Source organism: Coregonus clupeaformis, chromosome 2 (genome assembly GCF_020615455.1).
Source record: "Coregonus clupeaformis isolate EN_2021a chromosome 2, ASM2061545v1, whole genome shotgun sequence".
In the NCBI taxonomy this organism is placed as follows: Eukaryota; Metazoa; Chordata; class Actinopteri; order Salmoniformes; family Salmonidae; genus Coregonus; species Coregonus clupeaformis.
The window spans coordinates 13879802-13893866 of record NC_059193.1 but is presented as its reverse complement, the minus strand read 5'-3'; the positions used below and the strand labels follow the sequence as shown (position 1 = coordinate 13893866).

The 14065-nt window shown below is 45.3% G+C and overlaps 1 protein-coding gene and 1 long non-coding RNA gene across 2 annotated transcripts in view; both read left to right on the top strand.

Moving 5' to 3' along the window:
* Positions 1 to 7792, top strand: part of LOC121536743 — an 8124-nt gene extending 332 nt beyond the window's left edge. The window contains exons 2-3 of the long non-coding RNA XR_005994899.1: positions 5909 to 6062; positions 7699 to 7792. This is a non-coding gene — a long non-coding RNA (uncharacterized LOC121536743). The remainder of the gene's footprint in view (positions 1 to 5908; positions 6063 to 7698) is intronic.
* Positions 7793 to 8037: 245 nt separating this feature from the next.
* Positions 8038 to 14065, top strand: part of sh3tc2 (SH3 domain and tetratricopeptide repeats 2) — a 31681-nt gene continuing 25653 nt past the window's right edge. Inside the window, exons 1-6 of the mRNA XM_041838753.2 lie at positions 8038 to 8053; positions 8737 to 8877; positions 10335 to 10462; positions 10664 to 10769; positions 11441 to 11584; positions 12439 to 12637. Of these exons, the coding sequence (XP_041694687.2) occupies positions 8038 to 8053; positions 8737 to 8877; positions 10335 to 10462; positions 10664 to 10769; positions 11441 to 11584; positions 12439 to 12637 (734 nt within the window). The remainder of the gene's footprint in view (positions 8054 to 8736; positions 8878 to 10334; positions 10463 to 10663; positions 10770 to 11440; positions 11585 to 12438; positions 12638 to 14065) is intronic.

Here is a 14065-nt window from a genome sequence, read left to right as displayed (position 1 = left end):
CAAACTTATGCCGTGTGTGTTAGTCCTACTCTCTCTCAATTCATTTTAATACAATTCAAAAGGCTTTATTGGGATGGGAAACGTGTTTCCAAAGGAATACAGTGTTGTCTCTCTCTCTCTCTCTCTCTATCTCTCTCTCTCTCTCTCTCTCTCTCTCTCTCTCTCTCTCTCGCTCTCTCTCTCAAATGTTTACTAGGTGTGTATCACTGGTGTACAACTGGAGTGTGTGTTTTGTGAATGTTTGTCGGACTACAACATAGCCTACTTTCACCCCTACTCTTCAAGAGGGAAAATACTGTCGACTGGACTCTCTCTCTCTCTCTCTCTCTCTCTCTCTCTCTCTCTCTCTCTCTCTCTCTCGTCTCTCTCTCTCTCTCTCTCTCCCTCTCCACCCCCCCCTCTCTCTCTCTCTCTCTCTCTCTCTCTGAGGACATAGGCAATAAAAAAGATCAATGGAAAATGTGTGATGGTTAGACTATTATATTTGCAGTAGAGAAGTGTGTGTGTGTTTCTCTGTGTTAGCCACTGTACTGTAGTGAGGGGATCTCTCAGCAGTAATTCAGCCACAGACACACAGGCGTGTGTTGTTCCAGGGGGTTAGGCTAAACTTAGAGCCCCTTGTCTGTCTCATGTTACCCCTGTCCCTCACTGACATCCATTTCACACACACTTACCCCACAGCCATACAGTTGAACCCACAGTCGAGCTATATAGATTTGAGGTTTATAAAGGTTCACAGGCTTCATATTGGCATCAAAAGTTCTGTAACAATGATATTATATTGATCTAGAATCCCAATTAGAATAGTGCTGCTAACATGGAGGGCAGTTGAAAATAAATATGTATCTGTTTATCTGACTCTGCTCTTCTCAATTGCTCCTCATTGACATCCATGAACTGCTAACCTCTTGAGGAGTTTAGAATGTTCACTTTTCCGCTAGCAGCAATTTTCCATTTCAGAATGCCACGGAATGAGAACGAGTTATTGTGATATCACCAAATTGAATCGATTAGAACGTTCCGCAACGGTACGGATTGCATTTGCTGATCATGCTTCTCTACTACAGAACTGAAATCCTCTGTTAGACAGTCGTTTGTCGTTTCCACATGCTTTGCTCTTCTGTTGAAAAAATAAGCCACCCTGTGTAATGAGGAGCTCAGGAGCCTACCAGCCGGGTGGCTCTCTTTTCCAATATACTGTAGTACACTACTTTTAGATCTATCTGTAATATGTCTGTCAGTGTCTGGAAACAGTGTTGTTTCTACTCTAAGAGCGTCAGGCTGTTTACAGCTGTCTCCCTCACAAGACTCACACTGATTCAATCAGGACATGGGCTACATCCTAAATGGCACCCTATTCCCTATACAGTGCACTACTTTTGACCAGGGGCCCACAAGGCTAGGGAATAGGGAGACATTTGGGACTCGGCCGTGGATGCCTCAATGGAGTGACCGGTGTTGTTTCACGTCCTCGTGTTCTTTACTTTAGCATGGGGGAAAAAAATGGATGACAGAGAGAGGGGGAGAGAAGTGGAAAGTAGGCAAGGAGGGTTTTGATTAGTTATGCCCTACCTACCCTTTTCCTTACCCCTACACCGTTAAAATGTTGTTTTCATGTTGGGTTGCTACCTTGCTGTGTTATCGTGTGTTGCTACCATGCTGTGTTGTTGTCTTAGGTCTCTCTTTATGTAGTGTTGTGTTGTCTCTATTGTTGTGATGTGTGTTTGGTCCTAAATTTATATATACTTATTTTTTTAATCCCAGCCCCCGTCCCCGCAGGAGGCCTTTTGCCTTTTGGTAGGCCGTCATTGTAAATAAGAATTTGTTCTTTAATTGACTTGCCTAGTTAAATATAGGTTAAATAAAAAATAAAAAATAAAAAATTAAATAGAAAGACTCAAAACACCATCATTGTGTACTGAAACCATGAAAAGTAGTGCACCTAAACTGAGATCGTCCCTTTGATGCGGTGAAGTTGTCCTGTCCCCTTAGCAGAAAAACACCCTCAAAGCATAATGTTTCCACCTCCATGTTTGACGGTGGGGATGGTGTTCTTGGGGTCATAAGCAGCATTCCTCCTTCTCCAAACACGGCATGTTGAGTTGATGCCAAACAGCTCCATTTTGGTCTCATCTGACCACAACACTTTCACCCAGTTCTCCTCTGAATCATTCAGATGTTCATTGGCAAACTTCAGACAGGCATGTATATGTGCTTTCTTGAGCAGGGGGACCTTGCGGTGGCGGCAGGATTTCAGTCCTTCACGGCATAGTGTGTTACCAATTGTTTTCTTGGTGACTATGGTCCCAGCTGCCTTGAGATCATTGACAAGATCCTCCCGTGTAGTTCTGGGCTGATTCCTCACCGTTCTCATGATCATTGCAACTCCACGAGGTGAGACCTTGCATGGAGCCCCAGGCCGAGGGAGATTGACAGTTATTTTGTGTTTCTTCCATTTGCGAATAATCGCACCAACTGTTGTCACCTTCTCACCAAGCTGCTTGGTGATGGTCTTGTAGCCCATTCCAGCCTTGTGTAGGTCTACAATCTTGTCCCTGACATCCTTGGAGAGCTCTTTGGTCTTGGCCACGGTGGAGAGTTTGGAATCTGATTGATTGATTGCTTCTGTGGACAGGTGTCTTTTCTACAGGTAACAATCGGAGATTAGGAGCACTCCCTTTAAGAGTGTGCTCCTAATCTCAGCTTGTTACCTGTAGAAAAGACACCTGGGAACCAGAAATCTTTCTGATTGAGAGGGGGTCAAATACTTATTTCCCTCATTAAAATGCAAATCAATTGATAACATTTTTGACATGCGTTGTTCTGGATTTTTTTGTTGTTATTCTGTCTCTCACTGTTCAAATAAACCTACCATTCAAATTATAGACTGATCATTTCTTTGTCAGTGGGCAAACGTACAAAATCAGCAGGGAATCAAATACTTTTTTCCCTCACTGTATATAGCAGAGATAACATGTCCAACTTATAGCAGAGATAACATGTCCAATTAATAGCAGAGGTAACATGTCCAACTTATAGCAGAGATAACATGTCCAACTTATAGCAGAGATAACATGTCCAAATTATAGCAGAGATAACATGTCCAACTTATAGCAGAGATAACATGTCCAACTTATAGCAGAGGTAACATGTCCAACTTATAGCAGAGATAACATGTCCAACTTATAGCAGAGATAACGTATCCAACTTATAGCAGAGATAACATGTCCAACTTATAGCAGAGATAACGTATCCAACTTATAGCAGAGGTAACATGTCCAACTTATAGCAGAGATAACATGTCTAACTTATAGCAGAGATAACATGTCCAACTTATAGCAGAGGTAACGTATCCAACTTACAGCAGAGATAACATGTCCAACTTATAGCAGAGGTAACATGTCCAACTTATAGCAGAGATAACGTATCCAACTTATAGCAGAGATAACGTATCCAACTTATAGCAGAGATAACGTATCCAACTGATAGCAGAGGTAACATGTCTAACTTATAGCAGAGATAACATTTACAGCATAAAGTGGATATGTGCATGACAACAAGGATTTGAACCTGTGTCTCCTGCTTGTCAAAACACTGTCCACTCAGCCAGTCTTCAGACTTCACTGTTCTGATGAACCACCCTTGTTACGCTGAGCACATGGGGCCCTATTCAGACTTGAGATATACAGACTTAACATGGACTTCAGTCAATAAAACATGGGCATTCTTTGACATAAGTCCATGTTAAGTCAACTGATCTCAAGTCTGAATAGGACTTCCACCTTTATATTTTCAATGCTTTATTTAGATAGATTTGAAACATGACAACACAGAGGAGGAGTGAAAGTGCGACAAGCAGAATCGAACCGCTGACTTGTGGGACAGTAAGATAGCAAATTTGTTTGGAATGTTACCCACTCAATCACATCTCCACGTGCCATGTGAGGAACTTGTGAATCCCATTGAGTGAAAGCCTGAAGACAAATGTTTAGTTTAAAGACCAAAAGTGAACTTCAAACATTGTGCTGCCGTACTGTTCAGAATTCTCCTAATCTCAGGCATGGAGATGGAGAGAGGGCATTGGTGGCAGGACTGCCCTCTAGATCAGTCTATGGTCAAGTGTAAAAACAGGCAAGTTTGCGGGCGCCTTCCCTCTATTTTGGTCCTTTATGAATTCAGACAGGTGAGAGCACACCAAATGCTCCAAGAAAGTGTGCGTCAATGAAAACGTGAGTACAAAATGTTATCAAATCGAAGAACAAAACAGAAAAGGAATTCACTCAACAAGAATATGTGTTTTGTGTAGCATTTCGTCCGCTAATGGCTGCTATGCTAATAGTCCAAGGCGAGCAGTAATTTTGATTCATTGATCAGTTTTCTTTATGCTCTATATAGTTATGCATTTTCTTTGTTTTTTGTTGCAAATTAAGGCCTGCTTTTAACTTAATACTTCTGGCTTGAGTTTATCAACACGCCATACAAGAGCAGGGAATAAACAGTAAGTGGAGGGAATCCCATTTACAGGATTTGGAAACTCCAGAGAAGGGATCTAATTCCGCACTAGACAGAACTCGAAACACCATGATAGTTTTTTAAACCTTTTCTGGCTCCCTGTCTCTTGCAAGGTGTTGCACAACTCTTGATTGAGTAGTGTTACAACACACCGTGTCATGTTTCAAAACATCTCAGGATGATGTTTCAATACTCTTAAGTTTGTGGCAGCTCCGTTTCCACTAGGTTTAGTGTTTCAAAGCATTTTATTTGAACAGTGTAGCATCCTCCCACCATTTACAGCGCTCAAGCCTTTGGCCAATCAGAACTCCGCATCTGAGCCCCTGTCCCTATGGGCGCGTATTAACGAAGCATCTGAGTAGTAGTGGTGATCTAGGATCAGTTTCCCCCTGTCTATAAAATCGCATTCATTATGATCTGAAAGGCTAAAACTGATCCTCAATCAACACTCCAAGATCATCACCGCTTTGTAAATACGAGCCCTGGTCTCTATGGTGACCTTGCAGAGAGTAGGATGGTGTTTCCCCTGATCAGGGAAAAGGTTAGTTTAGTATTGTCCCCTCTACTGGTTATGAGTGGGGGAGGGTAAGCTGATCTTAGACCTGTGCCCAGTAACCTCTTGTAGAGTGACCTTGTAGCCTGCTGCACCCTGCTGGCATTCTCTTACAGTGGGTCAGCACTACTCTGTCTCAGCAGCACAAACAGTGGGGTCACTCACACACACACACACACACACACACACACAGACACTCATTGACCACACACACACTCTTTCTCACTAACCAGCCCACACACACATGCCATCAGAAGAGAGTGCTTTGTGTATTCACTGACTGGGCAGCAGCTAGAGAGAGCGAGAGAGAGAGAGGTGGGTGGGTGGTGGAGGGGAGGAGAGAGGGAGAGATAGATTTCCAGAGAAAGAGGGGAGCGAGAGAGAGTGAGTGAGAGAGAGGATTGTGATAGAGGATAGACAGTATTAGAGAGATACAGGAAGAAGCTCTACAGAGAGTTAATTGGAGAGAGAACGAAAGCGACAGACCAGACATCCTACACACTAGAGAGATAGAGAGAGATCAGAGCAGGAAAGAGAGAGAAATCAGAGCAGGAGGGAGAGAGAGAGAGAGAGAGAGAGAGAGAGTGAGAGAGAGAGAGAGAGAGAGAGAGAGAGAGAGAGAGAGCTGCCTCTGAGACAGAGAAGGACAGACAGAGCCAGACCACCAGACAGTCTGAAAGCCTAGTAGCTGAGAGCTGTGCTGAGAGCTGTGGCTGTTGGCAGCATTGATTTCTGGGAGCTGTAAACTGCTGGTACACATGGCGTGGTGCTGCTGCCCTCCTCTCCGGGCCTCCTCGTCCTCCTGCTGCTCTCTGCTCCTCAAACGCTGCCGTCTCTTCCCAGGTTGGTTCCACTTCACCCTGCCGTCTGTACCCACAGCCTGTAGCTGAGGCAAGTAGTGACATGAGAAGACAGGGAGCTGTAACTCTCTCCTTCAGACAGATACTGCCGCTGTAGCTATATCTATATGATATGGGTAACAGGCTATCCCATGAAGGTATAGTACAGTACAAGGCTTGGTGTGTCAGTGTGACGCTGTGTTAGGTGGTGTCTGATTGTGCTTGTTGTGTGTACTGTAGTGGCAGTCCTGTCAGTCATATTGTTACTAAACTGGGCAGTTTGTTGTGTGTTCTGTAGTGGCAGTCCTGTCAGTCATATTGTTACTAAACTGGGCAGTTTGTTGTGTGTTCTGTAGTGGCAGTCCTGTCAGTCATATTGTTACTAAACTGGGCAGTTTGTTGTGTGTTCTGTAGTGGCAGTCCTGTCAGTCATATTGTTACTAAACTGGGCAGTTTGTTGTGTTCTGTGTCTCAGTGCAGGATAACAGATCAGTCAATCATTGTGTATTGTATTGTCTTTATGCTTTGTCCTGTGTAGAGAGTCTCTCTGCTATGTTGTGTAATATTACCACTATTATGACAAGGTCAAAAAGCATGAAGACAATTTTGACATTGACTGTCAGCCGTGGCTTACCAATACAGTTTTGTATACAATACACAAAGGCTTAGCATTGTTTTGTTGTATTTAGAGGGCGTGCTTGTCCTTGTCTGAGTGTGTTCTAGTCTGAATGTTCTCTCGTCTAACTGAGCTGTTGTCTCATGTGTAACGCTCAGTGCTGTGTGGGGTTGTTGGCTGATGATGTCAGTGCATATGTGTGTCTGTGGGTCATTGTGTGACCTCTCTGCTTCTTCCCATTGTGTTTCCCATCCCCTGTCAACCCTTACCACAGTGTTTCCCAATACCTGTCTCTGGACCCCAGGGGGTGCATGATTTGTTTTTTGCACGACCACTACATATCTAAATCTAAAAATCAACTCATCATCAAGCTTTGATTATTTGAACCAGGTGTGCAGTGCTAGTAGCTAGCGCGAGTAGCTATCTCGAGATCAGGGTGGCTGGTGAGGCCATAGTGATAGGGCAAAAGCAAACATTTGCACCCCTTGGGCGCCCCAGGGCCAGGATTGGAAAACACTGTCTTACGATGCCTGATGGCTAGCTGTTTTTCGCGATACATGTCTGTTCCCTGTTTGCTGTTTGATCTACACCATTTTCAACCAACACAATCTTCCTTCAGGTCTAGTAAATGTGTCCTTCCTTGTTTCCTTCTCCTCATCAGAGTATTGATGGAGATATAAGGAGAGGAAGCCACTTTAGACTATTGACATACACCCCTTGATGGTGTTTACTACTTCATGATACACTAATCTCCTTCCCCCTCCTATAGACATTTACTGGTGTGTTACACTAATCTCCTTCCACCCTCCCAGACATTTATTGATGTTTGTGTCCCACCAATCTCATTCCCTCCTCCCAGACATTTACTGATGTGTGTGTCCCACTAATCTCATTCCCCCCCCCAGACATTTACTGATGTGTGTCACACTAATTTCCATCCCCCCTCCCAGACATTGGGCGCCCTCCTCTTGCCCAGGCGTTGCAGTCGCATGTCAGCTCTTACCACGCCTGGATAAACATTTTATCAGCTGACCACATCATATGTTCTAGCAATCTGGTGCCCGACGGCACAGTCGATGATGTGCCACGCAACCGTTGGTTGATGCATGCAACGTCTGACCATGCAACGGGAACCATATACAGATGTGTGTCACACTTATCTCCTTCCCCCCTCCCAGACATCTCCCCTGCTGAGCTGGATGCACTATGGAGGGAACCACCGTACACGCTAGCGGGAACCAATAAGCACTTCCCAGGAAATGATGTTATGAATCCAGGTAGGGTACAGTAAAAGCCTTAAAGCGTTTCTTTTACCTTCACAAAACATCCAGCTGATTCTATCCCAATTATGATCCTCCTTCCCAAGTCCTACATGAGTTAAATTGCCCAGACTCATTTGGAGTTTGAACGCTTCTGGATTTGTACTGTAGCAAACAATGAAACATTGTATTACGCAGTAGCCTAAACAACATAACAGTGGTAATTTGAGCGGGAGGATTCTTTCAGGCTGTTGTGTCATGCCACCGGTCACCGGTCAGTCCCAGATTGAGGATGTGTTGGGGACATCCTCTCTGTACAATGGGACAACAACATGGGGAAGCCAGCCCAGATGCTCATAAAGCCTATGTGTGTGTGTTTCTATGTGTGTGTGTGTGCGTGTGTGCGCGCAAGTGCGCATATGTGTGAAGCCACCACCGGTCATAAAGCCCTGTCAGGACAACCAGAGCAGCTCATTATATTGTAATAGACCATCTGGGAGATGATAGACTCTTCATGTCCTGTTGATGTTCTGGAGGAAACAGACTAATCACTATTAAAACCCTCATCACAGAATATACTGTACACAAGCAGTTATGTAACTTTAGTGTGAATGTTCTCTCATACAGTAAAAGAGACAAATCACCAACTTTGTCTGGTTACCTCGACTGGTTTGCATTCCGGAAGGATTGACAATGAAGCAATGTGGACACTGTACAGTGTCTTGCTACTGAATGATGCTAAATGCTGGTGTTGTTTTGTAGCCATGTCCACTATTTGATCTCCATCCCCCTTCATAGTTGTCACATAACAAGGTCGATGGATGATCTTGCACTTGCTTACAGAGCACATGTTTCTGACACAAAAGCCTCTTTTAAAATCAACCCCCAAACAACTGTCTCACCCCCTTCCTTCCTGAGGGTACCTCTGACCTGACCTCTGTTTCCTGTCTTCTCCAGGGGTGGAGGGGGAGGAGGAGGAGGGGCCGGGGGTGGAGTCTGGGGACGGGGAGGCGGAGCCGGACAGTTACTGGAAGAGGAAGGAGGCATTCACCAGAGGAAGCACCGTGTCACTAGCCGTGGGAGAGAGGTTCTCCTCAGGTACTGTTCTACTCACAGATACTCTGTATGGATGTGTTCCAAATGACACCCTCATACCTGTATAGGGTGCTACTTTTAACCCATACGGTGCTATTTGGGACAGCCAGGGTGTTTCTCTCTCTATTCTTACTATGGATGTGCTAACTGCTAATGTAGTTGTCACAAGCCGGGCTAGAACTCCGGTCTCAAATGTGTAGAGCTGGGGGTACTACCCCTTAGCCACAGAGGAGATGTTGTAGGACCCAAATGAAACACCCAAGGCAATACTCCAGGTAAGTAGATTTAATGTTCCAAAACAGGAGGCAAAACAAAACAACTCCCCGAGGGGAGAAAAACAAACTAAAGATAACTTCGAATAACTTACTAGGACTGATACGGTGGGACAAAGCAGGAGACACATAGACAGGACGCAATAACCAAGTGAGAAACAAGGGGAAAACACACAGCTAAAATACTCAAGGGGAAACAAGGCACAGGTGACATAGATAAGCTAATTAGGACACATGAGGAAAAACTAAGGCAAAGGGGAACACAGCTGACCTCTAGAGGCCAGGAGACAAACAGGGGAAGCAGGAAGCTGACAGTAGTGGTGTTAACAGCTACTGGTCATGGTTGTGTGGTGTGATGCTGATTGTGGATCAGTTTGTGTGGTGGTGTTGATGCTATCACTGCACAGCAGTCTAAATGATGTGCCTATCACTTTATCATTGATGTTGTCTGTGTGTATGTCAACATCCTGCAAGAAAACTGGTGACTCCTCATCTTCCCTTAACGTTAATGTTGCAGTAGACTCAGCTACTTAGCTACTCTATGATACTCTGTGACTTTCCTCCAGCAGGTTCCTGTGTAGCTCTCTCCCAAATGGACCTAATGTTAAAAGGTCCCTTCAAACGTCCACTAAGAGTCACTCAAGGCTGTAATAGATCTGTTATTCCTAGTCTAACACTGAGCCACTCAATGAGCTCACTTAGCATGGCTCTGTAATACACTCACTTAGCATGGCTCTATAATACACTCACTTAGCATGGCTCTATAATACACTCACTTAGCATGGCTCTATAATACACTCACTTAGCATGGCTCTATAATACACTCACTTAGCATGGCTCTATAATACACACACTTATGATGGCTCTATAATACACTCACTTATGATGGCTCTATAATACACTCACTTAGCATGGCTCTATAATACACTCACTTAGCATGGCTCTATAAAACACTCACTTAGCATGGCTCTATAATACACTCACTTACCTTCTGGGAAAAGTTACTTAAACAGCTTAACTCCGCATGTTGATGTCTACATGACAATATCACAGTATCAGTCAATACGCCTACCGGTAATGTCTAGACTGACAGTGTGTGTGTGTGCACGTGTGCATTCATGCGTGTGTGTGCGTGCATTTGTGTGTTTGTGTGTGTGTGTTTGCCTGCGTGCGTGCGTGCGTGTGTAGACGTGGTGCTGGTGTTCAGCGGTCGGCGGTGCTCAGGTGTAATACCTGACTCTGAACTACAGGAGGCGCTCCGTACTAGACTCAGGGTCGTCGAGAGCAACAGTCAGGACGTCATCCAGCTCTTCAAGGTCAGTCACAGGTCAGGGGTCAGGGGTGAGAGGTCAAGGCATGTCCCCGCCTAGACCAGGGATGCAGTTCCAACCGTTGTCCTGCTAAAAATTGTTTCTCCCTGATGTAGGGGCTAAGGGGTTGGTTTAGCATAAAGGTGACCTTCTCTGCATCCTCTCTGCTACTTCATCAATGTCTTTGGTTCTTCTGCCTCCCTATAGGACCTGTCTGCCCGTCTGCTGTCTGTCCACGCTGAGAAGGACAGCTTTGTCATCACCTTCAAGACTGTAGAGGAGATCTGGAAGTTCTCTACCTACCTGGCTCTAGGTATGCTGTACTATCCTCGTCTACCTACCTGGCTCTAGGTATGCTGTACTATCCTAGTCTACCTACCTGGCTCTAGGTATGCTGTACTATCCTAGTCTACCTACCTGGCTCTAGGTATGCTGTACTATCCTAGTCTACCTACCTGGCTCTAGGTATGCTGTACTATCCTAGTCTACCTACCTGGCTCTAGGTATGCTGTACTATCCTAGTCTACCTACCTGGCTCTAGGTATGCTGTACTATCCTAGTCTACCTACCTGGCTCTAGGTATGCTGTACTATCCTAGTCTACCTACCTGGCTCTAGGTATGCTGTACTATCCTAGTCTACCTACCTGGCTCTAGGTATGCTGTACTATCCTAGTCTACCTACCTGGCTCTAGGTATGCTGTACTATCCTAGTCTACCTACCTGGCTCTAGGTATGCTGTACTATCCTAGTCTACCTACCTGGCTCTAGGTATGCTGTACTATCCTAGTCTACCTGACCTGGATGAAACTCATTAACAGATTCTGAAGGCTGATTATTTTGTCCGGTCTGGTTAGAAGTTGCCAATAGGCACAGATCTAGGATCAGCGTCCCACACCCAATCCTAACCTAAGCCATTGACCTGGAAAGACCAGACATTCATCAGGATGTAGGGACAACTTCATTTTACTTTGTTGTATATGCAGGCTATGTGGCGCGGTGCCTGGAGAATTTCCTGTGTGACCAGTCATTGTGGCTGGACACTGAGCTGCTGAGGGACCTGGAGATCACTGTGACTGTAGATGAGGAACACCTGGCCACACTCTACCTGGGACTGCTGCTGCAGGAGGGTGAACGAACACCTTTTGAACACATTATGAACTCTTTATAAACACCCTATGAACACCTTATGAACACCTTATGACATATTATAACCTTATTATGAACAGCACCTGGCCACACTACCTGGGACTGCTGCTGTAAAGGGTAGGGATGGACAATTGAACTCCTTATGACAGGTTATGAACACCATATCAGCATCTTATGAAGTCTTTATAGACATCTTATGAACAGTTCACAAACTACTAATTGACACATTATGAAGACCTTATGAACTCTATGAACTCCTTATGGACAGCTGATGTGCTCTACTTTCTTGACCCTCATCATCAACATCAGTTTACATCACACTCTCCTCAGAGCAGAACAGACGCATTACACTGTCTTATTATTCAACCACTGACCTGAAGGAACATTTTCATGGTATTTCAGAACAAGTTGTTCCAGATACCTAGAAATGAAATACAGCTAAACTTAAACTGATGACATGTTCTGAAATACAGCAAAACAGCGACAGTGCCCTTATTCACTATACAGTTTGTCAGCCATTAACTTAATGTAATTTAGAGAGCTATTTTTCCTGCATTGCCATTGTACACTGTCTGTGTAGGCATAATGTTTTAAGAGGAAGTACTCTTCTCCCTAATGCCTGAGAGGAATCAATAGCCAGTGAAAGGAAGACGTGTGTGTTGAGAATTGATTTTTAAAACTGTATTCTGTGAAGCAGGACAGAGCCTCAGTTCTATGAAAAGATCCCTTTAGTTCAGTCGAATATTCATTCTTTACAGAAATCTGCATCCCCTGTGTGTGTGTGTGTGTGGTGTTCTTTGCGTGTTATTCACCTGTATGTATCTCTCTCCCCCAGGTTCGTTCTTTGCCAAGGCGCTGGTGAGCAGTGGCGAGCATAGTGAGGAGGAGGAGGAGTTGTGTTTCAGACGTAACGACTTGCTGATGGTTAGAGACACGGGGCAGGACAGTCACTGGGAGGGCACCCTTCTCTCCACCGGGCAACACGGACTAGTGCCTGTCAACACCATGCAGCCGCTGCCATACCCCTTCTACCAGTGAGCTACCTAGTCCCTACCCCCTAACCCATACCCCTTCTACCAGTGAGCTACCTAGTCCCTAACCCCTAACCCATACCCCTTCTACCAGTGAGCTACCTAATCCCTAACCCCTAACCCATACCCCTTCTACCAGTGAGCTACCTAATCCCTAACCCCTAACCCATACCCCTTCTACCAGTGAGCTACCTAGTCCCTAGCCCCTAACCCATACCCCTTCTACCAGTGAGTTACCTAGTCCCTAACCCCTAACCCATACCCCTTCTACCAGTGAGCTACCTAATCCCTAACCCCTAACCCATACCCCTTCTACCAGTGAGCTACCTAATCCCTAACCCCTAACCCATACCCCTTCTACCAGTGAGCTACCTAATCCCTAACCCCTAACCCATACCCCTTCTACCAGTGAGCTACCTAATCCCTAACCCCTAACCCATACCCCTTCTACCAGTGAGCCACCTAATCCCTAACCCCTAACCCATACCCCTTCTACCAGTGAGCTACCTAATCCCTAACCCCTAACCCATACCCCTTCTACCAATGAGTTACCTGTACCTAGTCCGGATCCGGCCCGCAAAGGGGTCCAACTGTTTAAGTTGAGTAAAAAAAAAACATAAAAAAAACTCAATATACTTTCAAATGACTAAAAAAACAAATCAAAATTGGGTAGAAATGATAATGGACCTATATTCACACAGTTTCTTGATTGTCCAGATTGCTAATGATCACTAGACAGTCAGGGCAATGGATAGACTATTTTTGGCACATTTTGACTGCAAGGAAATATAAGACATTATCAGTGCTCCTCTCCGGACCACGTTGAAGACCAAATGCGGCCCCCGGGGCTAAATGAGTTCGACACCCCTGCCCTAACCCATACCCCTTCTACCAGTGAGTTACCTAGTCCATACCCCCTAACCCATACCCCTTCTACCAGTGAGTTACCTAGTCCCTACACCCTAACCCATACCCCTTCTACCAGTGAGTTACCTAGTCTCTAGCCCCTAACCCATACCCCTTCTACCAGTGAGTTACCTAGTCCATACCCCCTAACCCATACCCCTTTCCACCAGTGAGTTACCTAGTCCCTAGCCTCTAACCCATACCCCTTCTACCAGTGAGTTACCTAGTCCCTAGCCCCTAACCCATACCCCTTCTACCAGTGAGTTACCTAGTCCCTAGCCCCTAACCCATACCCCTTCTACCAGTGAGTTACCTAGTCCCTAGCCCCTAACCCATACCCCTTCTACCAGTGAGTTACCTAGTCCATACCCCCTAACCCATACCCCTTCTACCAGTGAGTTACCTAGTCCCTAGCCCCTAACCCATACCCCTTCTACCAGTGAGTTACCTAGTCCATACCCCCTAACCCATACCCCTTCTACCAGTGAGTTACCTAGTTCCTAGCCCCTAAGTCATACCCCTTCT